Source organism: Sarcophilus harrisii, chromosome 1 (assembly GCF_902635505.1).
Source record: "Sarcophilus harrisii chromosome 1, mSarHar1.11, whole genome shotgun sequence".
Taxonomy (NCBI): domain Eukaryota; kingdom Metazoa; phylum Chordata; class Mammalia; order Dasyuromorphia; family Dasyuridae; genus Sarcophilus; species Sarcophilus harrisii.
In genome coordinates, this window is record NC_045426.1 from 155,276,122 (window position 1) to 155,289,991 (window position 13,870).

The window sequence follows — 13,870 nt, forward strand, 5'->3', positions numbered from 1 at the left end:
GGAGAAGTTTCTCTGTAACCAAATATGTCTAATATTTTCTCTTTGAGCCAATTCTGATAAGAGTAAGATTCACACTATGTTCATCCCCCTCCCTTCTTTCCTTCAGAATAATAGATTTCCTTTGCCTCTCCGGGAGATGTAGTACCTCCACTTTCCCATTTTTCTGGTACAATTTCCTTCCCATCTCTAGCTTCTTTTTTATATTATAATAGTAAAACCAAATTATACATGTATTCTTATGTCTACTCATAACAGAAATATAATTCTTAAGATTTCTTTTTACCTTTTTATTTTTCTCTTGAGTCATATATTTGGAGGTCAGACTTTTTGTTTAGTTCCTGTTTTTTTGTCATAAATAAATAGAATTCACCTATCTTATTGAATGTTCATCTTTTTCCCTGGAAGAAAATGCTCATTTTGGCTGGGTAAGTTATTCTTGGCTGCATATCAAGTTCCTTAGCCTTTCAGAATATCAGATTCCAAGCCCTTCAATCCTTTAATGTGGATGCTGCTAGATCCTGAGTAATCCTTATATCTTTTGTATTTGAATTGGTTTTTTCCTACCAGCTTGCAGTGTTTTTTCCTTGGTCTGATAATTTTGGAATTTAGCCAAAGTATTTCTTGGAGTTTTGATTTTGAGATCTCAGTAGGTGATCAATTAATTTTTTCAGTGCCTATTTTACTTTCTGTTTCTATAACATCTGGGCCGTTCTCTTTGAATATTTTCCTGAAAAATAGTGTCTAGGTCCTTTTTTTTTTGTAATCATGATTTTCAGGAAGTCCATTAATCCTTAGGTTATCTCTCCTAGATCTATTTTCCAGGTATGTTGTTTTCCCAAGTAGCTATTCAACATTTTTTTTCCTATTTTTTTTTTTTTTTTTGGTTTTGCTTGATTGATTCTTGGTGTCTCCTCAAGTCATTCATTTCCATTTGTTCAATTCTGATTTTTAATGAATTATTTTCTTCATTTATTTTTTTATTTCTTTTTGTAATTGTCCAATTGAGTTTTTAAATGAGTTGTTTTGTTCTATGGAATTTTTTTCCATTTTGCCAATTTTATTTTTAAGAGAGCTTTTTCTTTTTCCAATTCACTAATTCTGTTTTTCAGGAAGTTGATTTCTTTATCCACTCTGTCTTTTAATTAGTAACATGAGTTATCCAGATCCTCTTGCAAAGTTTCCGTTTCCTTTCTCGATTTTTTTCTAGCTCTTTTTAAAGAGCCTTTTAAATTTCTTCTATGAGAGCCTTATGTGATGGGGACCAGATTATATCACCATTTGGGGCTTCTTCTGGAGACAGTCTGCTTTTAGTCTCCTCAGGGTTTGAAGTCTGATCTCTTTCAGTATAGAAACTATCTATAGTTACAGCCCGCTTTGCCTTTTTACTCATTTTGACCCCCCCAAAAAACAAACAAACATAACAACAACAACAAAAAAATGTAGTCTGCTTTTAGGACAGTGTGATGTTACCAAGCTTCCTCAACAGACAACAGGGAGTAGGAATGAAGCAGCAGTAGGACAGCAATGGCTGCACTGGATCAGCTTCTGTACTGGGATTAATGTCTACGCTGTGATCAGTGGGCACGCTGAGATCATGCTGAGTCCCTCCCGATGCTAGGTGGGTTTGGCCATGTCCCAAGAGACTCTACCATTCTGGGGTTATAGTCTTTACCCCATGCTGTATAGCTTTTCTGCTGATCTACTGGCTTACTGTCAGGGAAGAGTAGCTGATACTGTGGTAGAGTTCTCCCTACAGATTTTCCGCTGGTGAAGACCACATCCCAGCCCCTCTGGGCTGCTCAGCATGAGCTGTTCTCCATGCTCTCACTACCTACTTGCTTGAATTCTGCGCTTGGCCTAGCCATCCCTGCCTGTGAACAAAAATAGACCTTTTCTGGCAAATTTTGAGATTATCTTCTGTTGGTAATGTTTTGTACTCCCAATATTCGTGGGTTTTGACAGTCAAGGACTATTTCCGAGGCTGTTTCATAAAAAATAGTCTGAGGATAAGGGAGTGCTTAGCTTGACGCATGTGTCCTCTCTGCCATCTTGGCTTTGCCCCCTTGGCTCCGCCTCTCATCTTATTTTATTCTTATAATAATTCTGGGAAGTAGGCACTCTTATTTCCCTTTTACAAATGGGAGACTGAGGCAGACAGAGGGTAAATGTCTTGGCCAGGATCACACAGTTAGTAAATATCTGAGATTGAATACTCATGTTTTTCTGACACCAAACCCAGTACTCTCCAAGCTGCTTCAGTGTGAGGCTTGAATTCTAATTGGAGATGGAGAAACAGAATCATGGAAGCTTGAAGATGGTCTTCCATGTTTCACAATTGTACTTGAATTAATAGTTTAAAGTGCTTTATAAATCTTAAAGTGCTTTACAAGTTGCTATGTGAAAACTTACATAAGTTAGGTATTAGTAATTCTTTCAAGAATAGTTTTTGAAATTAGTAATCAAATATAATTGCTTTTTTCATTTGATGGAATTGGTGACTTTGAATTGTGAGATTTTCAAGTTAAAAAAGATTATTCTTTTATTCAATAAACAAATGACTTTTTTTTTTAAGTGCTTACTATCCACAAGGGACTGCTAGTCACTGTGAGAAGTTCAAAGGAGGACAAGATATAGCCTTTGTCCTTCCTGAGCTTACAGACTAGTTGGTAAGGTAATCAAATGAAAAGAAAACTTTAAGGAGATAGAATATAAAAATATAGTAAAAGAGTATAAACTGAATGGTAGTTCAGATGGAGTGATCCCTTCTAGTTGTGGGCGTTGACTTGTCTATCCTCCTATCCTTCTCTTCAGTCTTACAGGGTCGGGTTTCTATAAGACTGTTTCTCTCTTGTTCTTGTCATAATATTGACTCAATCCCTTCCTACTTAATTCTGAGGCTTTACTATTTCATTTATTTTCCCAATCTTTCCCAATTTTCTACATTATTCTCCTGTATGGAGTCTGAGGCCCTGCCCTGTTGACTTACTTGCTGTACCTTACATATAATTCTCCATTTCTTGAATTAGAGGCTGCAGGGAATTCTTCTGCCCCTTACTTCATATAAACAGTAAATTGAATGGGTAATCAAAGAAGTAAGTTTCAGTAACAATATGATTTCCATCAAGTCATTCTCTCAATGTCTAAATTTCCTTAAACTAGGTATAGTAGTGTATAAAATACTGGACTTGAAGTCAGATCTTATCTCTTGACATTTATTAACTATATGGCCCTGTATATAGCCTAGCTCTGCCTCATTTTCCTCATTTATAAAATGTAGATAATAATAGCTTCTACCTTCTAGGATTGTTGGGAAGTCTTCATGACAAAACATGTAAATTGCTTTGCAAACCTTAAAGCATTATAAAAATGTTAGTTATTATTATTGTTTGCAAAATATATTAGATGATATCTTGGAGGACTATTGTGAGAAAAATATTTAAAAATAAAATATGAAATACTATAGAATGGAAGAGAATACTAATTTTCAATTCTGTTTACCTTTATGCTAGTATAAATTCTGAATCAGCAAAGTCCAAATTAACTGCTTTTTCCTGTAGCATAATTGAGTATATTAACTTTTTAATGAGTCTAAAAGTTACTTCTGAGAACTATCTTGAACTAATTATCATTAATGTACAATACATATAATAATTGAGTATTTAAAGTTTCATTGACTACAACAACAAAAGCCAAACTTTCTGATTTTTATTATAAAACTGGGAAAGGCATAAAAGCTTATTGAGGGAACAGATTATCATATTTCATGCCCTGCTGTGTTGGACAGTTCCCTGCATATAATAGATGCTTGGTAAGTATTTGTTAAGTGAATAATTGAATGTATTAAGCACTGTGATTATAGCACTATTTAATCATAATTTAATATAATCAATTTTTCCCTAGGTTTTATTGAAAACAACAGCTGGTGATATTGACATAGAACTATGGTCAAAAGAGGCTCCTAAAGCATGTCGAAATTTCATTCAACTTTGTATGGAAGGTAACAGTTATACTTACTTTTTTTCTTTGGGAAAAATTAATAGTTGTTAACGTGAAAATCAGTTATCTGTTTTTGTGTCTTATTCCCTTGTTAAATTGTTAAGGTTTTTCATAGCTGGGATTGTGTTTTAGCTAAACTTACTTTATGCCCCAGAACCTAGCTCAATATTTTGCACATAGTAGGATGCTTAGTGTTTGTTGAATTTAAATTTGTATTCTTTTATAGTGATGAGACTTTTGTAATAAAACTCTTTTCTCAGGAAGTATCCAATTTAAAACTAAGTTCATTTCCCACTTATTCAAAAGCTATTTCTAGGCATTCAGCAGATAATGTTTTTCTGTAGAAGCATGACAAATTGCTATTACATTTCCAGGTATATCCACAAAAAAACTATTCATGCTATTGTATATGTGATCTATTATATGGTATCTATATATAGTAGTATATAATATAGTATTTCTTAGGTACATTATTTTAATAGGATAGATTGTAGAAGAAAGAAAGAGGAGACAAAGAAACCAAGTGGGAGACTTTTTCAATATTACAGGCAAGGAATATTAAGAACCACGATCGTGGCTCCAGTATGGAAAGAAGGGGACAGTTGTGAGGGATGTTACAGAAGTAGAATTGCCAACCAAAACTTGGCAGTTGATTAGTTATGTGTTGTGAGGGAATAAATTGGGGATGACTCTGAGGCATGAGTCTAGATGACTAGAAGGATAATGTCCTCAACAGAAATATGCAAGTGTAAAGGAATAGCACAGGAATATAGAGGACGTTAGTGTGTTTTATTTTGAACAGGTTGAGTTTCAATTGCACATGAAATATACAGGTGTTATCCTATAGATAAATGGTATTGTGATACTGAAGCTCATGAGAGACAGGAGACATTCCAAAGTGATAGTCTGAAAAAAATAAGTGTGTCTCTTCCCAGATTAAGAATTGTCACTGACTTCCTGTTGCTTTTAGGAAAAAATACAAACTTTAACTCTTCTACCTTCACAATCTTTCTAGGGTTATTTCACTTTATTCACTCTCACACTTTCTCATTTACATCTGAATCAATTTCCTTGCTACTTCTCCTACTCTTTCTTCCCTATCACATCTCTGTGCCTTTGACATGCTTTTCTATACTTGTGTAATGCAGCTTGTCCTCATGTTTTCTTCCTAAAAATCTTCAAAACAGTGTAGGAGTTGTATCCTATAGGAAACTTTCTTAATGTCAGGAAAATTTTCCTAACAATTAGACCTCTACAGAAGTGAAATAAACTGCTTTTAGAGGTGATGGTTTCCTTCTTAAAGATTTTCAAACAGAGGCTGGGTGACCACATATCAGGAATATTAAAGAGTTTCTATTGTGCATGGATTGGAATAGTTGGTTGCTGAGGTTTTTTCCAACTTAAAAATTCTGTGATTTTGTGATGTCCCTGGTTGTTAGTGATCTTGTCGACCTCAAATTATCTTTTGTTCTGTCCTCCTAGCAGAATACTTACTTCTTGAAGCAATGAAGTAATTTTTTTTTTCTTTTTTACTCCCTCGGATGTTAACTGGAAATGTAATATAAGTTCTACATAAACATTTTCTGAGTGTCTTCTACGTCTTCTCTACAGACCTGGACAATTTCTAATCTATCTTTTATAGGCTTACTCAAATAATTTTCCTTCATTAAGACATCTTTTCTCGATCTTTACACTCAGACCTCATATCAGATAGATTCAGTTTCTTCATCTTTAAATGAAAGGATTATGAAATTTCATGGTAAGGGAATTCCAAGTCAGGGTTGTAAGGCTATCACTAGGCACACATATTATACAGACTTAAAAAAATGAGAGTTTACTAATAAAAATTTGATTTCAGAATAAATGGACATGAAAAAGTAAAAAAATATTGTACAAAGGAATATTAGCAAAATTTTATGAAGGCATCAAAACTGAGAAACAAAAACAATGTAGCCAAAATTAGAAGGAAAACAGGAAATTGGAGGAAAAATTTTTATAGCAAGTTTCTCCAATTAAAGTCTTATTTCTAAAATGTGTAGAGAACTGAATCAGATTTACAAAATAAGAGCCATTCCTCAAGTGATAACTGGTCAAAGGATCTGAAGAGTGGTTTTCAGAAGAAAGCAAAAAAATCAAGTCTTGTGAAAAATTTCTATATAACACTAATGATAAAAGAAATGGAAATTAAAACAACCCCGAGGGACCATCTCACCTCTATCAGACTGGCTAACATGAAAGAAAAACTGTAAATGCTGGAGGGGCTATGGAAAAATAGTTTTTTTGATGTACTGTTGAGTGAGTTGTGACTTGGTTCAACCATTCTGGAGAACAATTTGGAACTCTGCCCAAAGGACTATAAAATTGCATATTCTGTGTATCTTTTGGTCTGTTGTTTTTTTTTTTTTTCTCTCTCTCATTTTGTTAAATTATACAGAAAGGAGAAACAAACCAGAAAGCAGTTGTAGGTCTGAATACCAAACCTCATGTAGCATGGTGCAAAGGAAATAGCTGTGGCTTTAGAATAAGAATTTAAATTCACTTTTTATGTGACCTCACTTTTCTTACCTATGAAGTGAAGATCTTATTTGTTTGTTTGTTTTTTTTTCTTTTCTTTTTTTTTTTTTCTTTTTTTTTGCTACGGTCCCTTGTAGCTCCAAATCTATCATCCTATGGCCTTATTCTTAGAATGTTTGTAATAAAATTTGTACCAGGTATAAATACATGGTTTAACATAGATTTTCAATAACTTTGGGAAAGTGTATAGTAACCCCACTCTTTTTTTTTTTTTCCTGTTTAGACTTAAAATTTCATTAGTGTAGGAAATTCTCACAGTTCATACTGATGAACTTTTTCTTCTTTTTTTAATTAAAGCTTTTTATTTACAAAACATGCATGGGTAATTTTTCAACATTGACTCTTGCAAAATCTTGTGTTCCAAATTTTCCCCTCCTTCCCTCCATCCTCTCCCCTAGATGGCAGGTAACCCAGTACATGTTAAATATGTTAAAATATATATTAAAACCAGTATATATGTGTGTGTGTGTGTGTGTGTATGTATATATATATATATATATATATAGTTATAGTTATTTTGCTGCACAAGAAAACTCAGATCAAAAAGAAAAAAAAAAACTGAAAAAGAAAACAAAATGCAAGCAAACAACAACAAAAAGAGTGAGAATGTTATGTTGTGGTCCACACTCAGTTCCCACAGTCCTCTCTCTGGGGGTATATGGCTCTCTTCACAAGATTATTGGAACTGATCTGTATCATCCCATTGTTGGAAAGAGCTTCTTCCATTAGACTTGATCATTGTATAATCTTGGTGCTGTGTACAATGATCTCCTGGTTTTGCTAATTTTACTTAGCAGCTGATAAACTTTTTCACATCAGATATAACTTACAGACTTAGAGACTCATCTTGGGCACTGAGATGTTAATTGATTTTTCTATGTAAGCATACAGATACTACTATAGGTAGTATTTTTCAAAGGCTAGTGCTTCTATGCACATCTTCCAAGGTTAGCTATCAATCCATTCTGTCATGAGCACACCTAATAGAAATATGGTATGTTCTGTGTGATCTCATAAAAAATGAAAATTGAGAAATTTTGTAAAATAACATAACTCTAGAAGTTTATAATTATTATTTCTGTTATTATTTAACTTCTCTTTTAATAAAGCATACATTTATGAAGTACACATTATGTTCAAGATACTTCTAAGTGCTAAGAAAACAGACAAGCACAGATTTGCTAAGAATAGACTTAGAAAAAGGGCAATCATTTTATTCTGAGAGCTTGAATGACTTGCCTTAGTTCATAGTAGTAGTAAATTGCAGAGCTTGAATTTTCACTTGGATTATTATTGGAGCAGTAGAAACAGAAACTAGATTGTAAAAGTTAAAAAGGAAGCAGTTCAGCAAGAAATGGTTAAAAAGGAAGCAGTTCAGCAAGAAATGGAAGAAATATATGTAGATGTCTGATGAGTTTATCTTTTAAGTGATGGTGAAAAATTTTTTTTCCCTCAGGCAATTGGGGTTAAGTGACTTGCCCAGGATCGCACAGCTAGGAAATGTTAAGTATCTGAGGCCAGACTTAAACTCAGGTGCTCTTGACTTCAGGATTGGTGCTCTATCCACTGTGCCACCTAGCTGCCCCAAGAGGGTAATCTTTTTTTTAAGAAAAGGAAGGCCTGAGAATATATTAAAATGGAAGAACCAATTTAATATGGTATTTTTTGAGAAGAGGATTGAATGTGGGAACAAAGCTGTTGAGCCCCTGAGTTTGAAGGAGGTTTCAGAAAGTTTCTAATCCAATGAATGGCTGGACAGGAATGACCTCTACAATAAACTTGACAAGAAAAAAAGAATCTCAGAGGTTATCATGTTAAAATCTCAATTTCTTTTCAGGTTATTATGACAACACAATATTTCATAGGGTTGTACCTGGTTTTATAATCCAAGGAGGAGATCCTACTGGTACTGGAACTGGCGGAGAATCTATCTATGGAGCTCCTTTCAAGGTGAGCTTTGATTTATGTGTTTTGGTTAGTATTTTTTAGAGCATCGTTTAATTAGTCCTTCCTCAGTATGAGGTGTAAAGGGCTCTACCATTGTTCTCTTTGCTTACTTCCCTCCTCTTCAGGTTGTCTTAACCAGGATTCTCTGAAATTATCTCTTTCTTTTTTATTTCTTATAATATAACAATATTCACTTACACATACAAACATCCATTTGCTTAACCATTCCCTATTTGATTGGCATCCGCTTATATTCTTTTTTTTTTCTTTTTTTCTATTCATAGGATCAGGAAATTTGTTTTGCTTATAGTTATTCCATCTAATATTATATTATCCTATACTTTGGTTTTTCTGTTTCCTTGTTGTTAGTGTATTTCTACTTCAAATTGTGTGTGTTAGTATCTGTGTTTTCAATCTTCCTTTGTTCATTTCAAATAAGAGTGGTGTCTCTTATCTGATGCATATTATCCCCGCTCCTTTCATATTATATAATCTTCTCAAGGAAACTAAGTATGAGAATTAACAAGTATCATTTCCTTTTCTGCCCTTTCTGTACTGGGATATTTTGCTCTCCTTTCTGTATCTCCTCAGTAGAGCTTTAGAACAGTACAAGTCCATCTTGAGGTCATCTTTTTTCCTTATTTAATTTGATTGATTTGCCTTTCTTGATTCCTCTGATCTCTTGTATTTATATTTCAGAGTTCCTACTCTGATTTTCATTAGAAATGTTTCAAAATCTATTCTATTAAAAGTCCATTCGGTCTCCCATCCCCATTCTCTAGCTATGTATCCCCTAACTCCCTGGATTAGATTTGGTTTAGGAGGGGAAGTTATTTTGGTCATAGGCTTTATCCTTTCTAACAAGGCAAAAGTCTAGAAATATTCTAAGTTCTATTCTTATTCATTTGTAATTTCTTAAAATATAGTATATAGACTTATATATATATATATATATATTAGAAAGTCCAAAGACTATTAAATTATTTCTCTTTGGCCTGTTTTTCAACTCAGTTGTTTCTGAAATCAGATATCTTATATTTTCTTTTATTTTTTTCATTCTTTTCATTTTGTTCTTATTTTAAGCTGTTCATGTAATTAGATTTTCTTTGGTTTGTTGTATTTTTCATGAAGCATATTACTTGGATAAGATTTACCACTTTCTCTTATAAGCTACTTTTTGTTGTTCAGTTTTTAATCATGTCCATTTCTTCATGATCCCATGTAGTGGTTTGCCATTTCCTTTCCCAGCTCATTTTACAGATGAGAAACTGAGGCAAAACTGAGGGCCCCTCCACCAAAAAAAAAAAAAAAAAAATGTTTTGCCCAGGATCATAGATAGTGTCTGCAGCCAGATTTGATTTACTCTCCTTCTAATTCTTTCCTCAGTAGGAATTCTTTCTCCTCTTAATTTTAAAATGTATGATTTTTTTTTAACATCATTATATTTTTAATTTTATGCACTTATATCTGGTTCTTTGTATTGTCATTGTTTTTGTCATTATCTTTATTTTTTTCTTGCACTTATTTTACTCTTTATCATTACATGTCTATGTAATGATATGTCTATCTTTCCATGTTTTTTTATTGATGATTTCATACACGCATATCATCATCATCATCATCATAGTTATCCCCAGAATTTCTCCTCTTCTCACAGAGCCATCTTATACAACAAATAATATTTCTTAAAGACAAAAAAAGAGATTAAAAAGAGGAATATATTTTAAAAATTGAAAATGTTCAATGTGTAATAACACTTGTGGACTCCCATCTTCATGAAGGGATAGGGTGAGTATGTCTTCTTATATCCGCATTTGATCTTCTTTGATTTTTGTAGTTTTGACACTTTTGATATTTTGATGTGTAATTTTTTTTCAATTTACATTGCTGTAGTTACTGTTTATATTGTTTCTTGTCTTTGCTTGTTTTATTCTACATCAGTTCATATAGACCTTTCCTTCCTTCTCTGTTTATCACATTCATCATTTCTTGTGTATATGTGGTAATCGGAGTTAAGTGATTTGCCTAGGGCTACGCAGTTAGGGAAGGAAAGTATCTGAGGCTGGATTTAAATTTTTTTTTTATTAAAGCTTTTTATTTTCAAAACATATGCATTGATGATTTTTAACATTCATACTTGAAAAACCTTGTATTCCAAATTTTTTTTTTCTCTCCTTCCCGCAACCCCTCCCATAGAAGGGAAGAAATCAACATTTGTTAAACATGTGTAATTCTTCTATACTTATTTCCACAAATATGTTGCATAAGAAAAATCATCAAAAGAGAAAAAGAAATGAGAAAGAAAACCAAACACAAGCAAACAACAGAAAGAGTGAAAATGCTATGTTGTGATCCATACTCAGTTCCCCCAGCCCTCTCTTTGGGTTAGATGGCTCTCTTCAGCACAAGACCATTGTAACTTGCCTGAATCACCTCATTGTTCAAAAGAGCCATATCCATCAGAATTGATCATTGTATAATCTTGCTGTTGCCACACATACAATGAAATCTTGATTCTGCTCACTTCTCTTAGCATCAATTCATGTAAGTCTCTCCAGGCTACTCTGAAATCACCCTGCTGATCTTTAGTTATAAAACAATAATATTCCATAACATTCACATATAATAACTTCTTTAGCCATTCTCCAACTGATGGGCATCCACTCACTTTCCAGTTTCTTGCCACTACAAAAGGAGTGCTACTAACATGTTTACACATGTGGGTCACTTTCCCTCCTTTATGATCTCTTTGGGATACAAACCCAGTAGAAACATTGCATCATGGTTTTCAAGTAGTCTAATAATTCTTAGATTGTCTCTCCTGGATCTGTTTTCGAGGTCAATTCCCCCCCCCTCCCCACCCCCCAATATAGCATTTTACATTTTCTTCAATTTTTTTTCTTTTATGGGGGAGGGGAGGTTGTTTGACTGATTCTTGAACTGTCATTGAATCATTCACTTCTGTTTGTTCAATTCTGATTTTTTGTGAGTCATTTTCTTCAGTTAGCTTTTTTATCTTCTTTTTGCATTTGACCAATTGAACTTTTAAAGCAGGTATTTTATTCATTAGATTTTTTTTCTGTTTCATAAATTCTGTTTTTCCACTAACTGGTTTCTTTTTCAAATCTTTTTTGTAAGGAGTTATTTGCATTTTCCATTTCCTCAAGTCTATTTTGTAAGGATTCGTATGGTTTTTCCTTTTTATTAAATCTATTTTTAAGGTGTTTTCTTCAGATAATTTTTGTGTTTCTTTTTCCAAACTCTCTTGCAAAGTTTTCATTTCCTTTTCCCATTTTTCTTCTAACTTTCTTTTAAGATCCTTTTTGAATTTTTTCAAGAGAGCTTTGTGAGATGATGACCAACTCATAACTTTCTTTGGAGATGATTTGCTTTTAGGATGCTCGGGGTTTGAGGTCTGTTCTCTTTCTCCATAAAACCTATCTATGATCAGAGTTCTTTTTGCTTTTTTGATCATTTTTTAAAAAATGTTGAGTTGTGCTTTTAGGAAAGGGGAGGTTGTCCCAAGCTTCCTCTATTTCCTACAGCAGCTTTACACTAGGTGCTGGGTGGGTGTGGAAAGTCCCACTATTCTGGGGTTCAGAGGCTCACTATTTGTCTTTCGTATTTGCGTTGGACTTCTCACAGCTAATCTACTGATCCACCGGCTTGCAACCAGGACAGAGTAGCCAATGTATTTTTGCTAAGAGCTTCTGGGTAGATTCCTGGTGCATTAACTCCCCATCGCTCTGGGTCCCTGTGGTGCAATTGACTACTTCCCCCTGTGCCCGATTGAAACAGACCTTTTCTGAAGTTCTTTCAAAATATCTTCTGCTGGAAATTTATTACATTCCAAATATTTATGGGTTCTGTCACTCCAAAACCAGTTCAGAGGCTTGATCTGATGTTGATCTGAAGGACGCCAGGAAGAGCTTAGATAAAGACCCCTCTGCTCTTGGCTCCATCCTCTTAGAACTTAGGTTTTTCTGACTTCAAGGATCATGCTCTTAATCTCTGTGCCATCTAGCTGACCCACATTTATCATTTCTTATAGCATAGAATATTATTCCATAATATTCATATAGCATAGCTTACTTAGCCATTCTCCATCCACACAGTTTCCAGTTTCTTGCCACTACAAAAAGGGCTGCCACAAACATTTTTGCATATGTGGTCCTTTTCCATTATTTATGATTTGCTTGTGATACAAACACAGTAGAGACACTGCTGAGTCAAAGGGTATACACAGTTTAATAGTTCTTTGGGCATAGTTCTATATTATTCTCCAGAATTGTTGGATCATTTCACAACACTTACAAAGTGTTGTGTCCCAATTTTCCCACATCCCCTCCAACATTATCATTTCCTGTCATTTTAGCCAATCTGAAAAGTATGTAGTAGTATCTCAGAGTTGTCTTAATTTGTATTTCTCTGATCACTAGTGATTTATAACATTTTTTCATATGACAAGAAATAGTTTCCATAATGTACTCTAGCTCTTCTTTGGCCACAAATGTCATCTTTCTCCACAGATTTGAGAGGTATACTATCCTTTGTTCTTCTGATTTCCTTTTAGTTTCACTCTTTGTGTCTAAATCATGGACTCATTTCAACCTTATCTTGATAAAGAGTGTTAGGTATGGGTTAGTGCCTAGTTTCTTCCTTACTAATTTCCAGTTTTGCCAGCAATTTTCTTTAAATAATAAAATCTTATCCCAGAAGCTGGGATATTTGGGTTTATCAAACATAGATTGCTATAGTCCTAGACTATTTTGTTTTGTGCACCTAACCTATTTCCCTGATCTACCACTCTATTTCTTAGCCAATACCAAATGGGTTTTGATGACTACTGCTTTATAATATAGTTTTAGGTCTGGTACAGCCAGGCCATTGGGTGAGTTTTTTGCTTTTGTTTCCTCCTAATAGAAACCTTGAAGGTTGTATTTTAATCCATTCTCTGTTAACTTTGAGAGGCTACATGCTTGTTTCCCTGACTGGCACTGAATTTGGTCTTTTGCCCCTTTTCTATTGCCTTTTGGCTGCTAGCTAATTGTGGGTGGGGTGTGCTTCATGATTCAGTGATTAGCCTCCTTGCTGTTCTTCAATACAAAACTCTCCATCTCCAGATTCTGGGCATTTTCCTGGCTATCTTCCATGTCTGAGATTCTTTCTCTTCACTTTCACCCCCTTGCTTTTTTTCAAGTCCCACCAAAAATCCTACATTCTATTAGAAACCTCTTTTCATTATTTCTTACTTGTCCTGTGAATAGCTTGTTTGTACGTACTTTATGGCATATAGGATGTTAAATGAATATTGATTGATTAACCATCTGGCCTTTAAACTAGGGGTTTCCGA

General features: G+C 34.0%; 1 protein-coding gene across 2 annotated transcripts in view; it reads left to right on the forward strand.

Moving 5' to 3' along the window:
* CWC27 (CWC27 spliceosome associated cyclophilin) overlaps nt 1-13,870 on the forward strand; it is a 286,067-nt gene that overhangs the window by 11,400 nt on the left and 260,797 nt on the right. For both annotated transcript variants that reach the window (XR_004233770.1, XM_012541061.3), the window contains exons 2-3: nt 3,901-3,997; nt 8,408-8,520. Coding sequence is in view for 1 of the 2 variants with exons in the window: in XM_012541061.3 (XP_012396515.2) it covers nt 3,901-3,997; nt 8,408-8,520 (210 nt within the window). In the remaining variant the exon portion in view is untranslated. The remainder of the gene's footprint in view (nt 1-3,900; nt 3,998-8,407; nt 8,521-13,870) is intronic.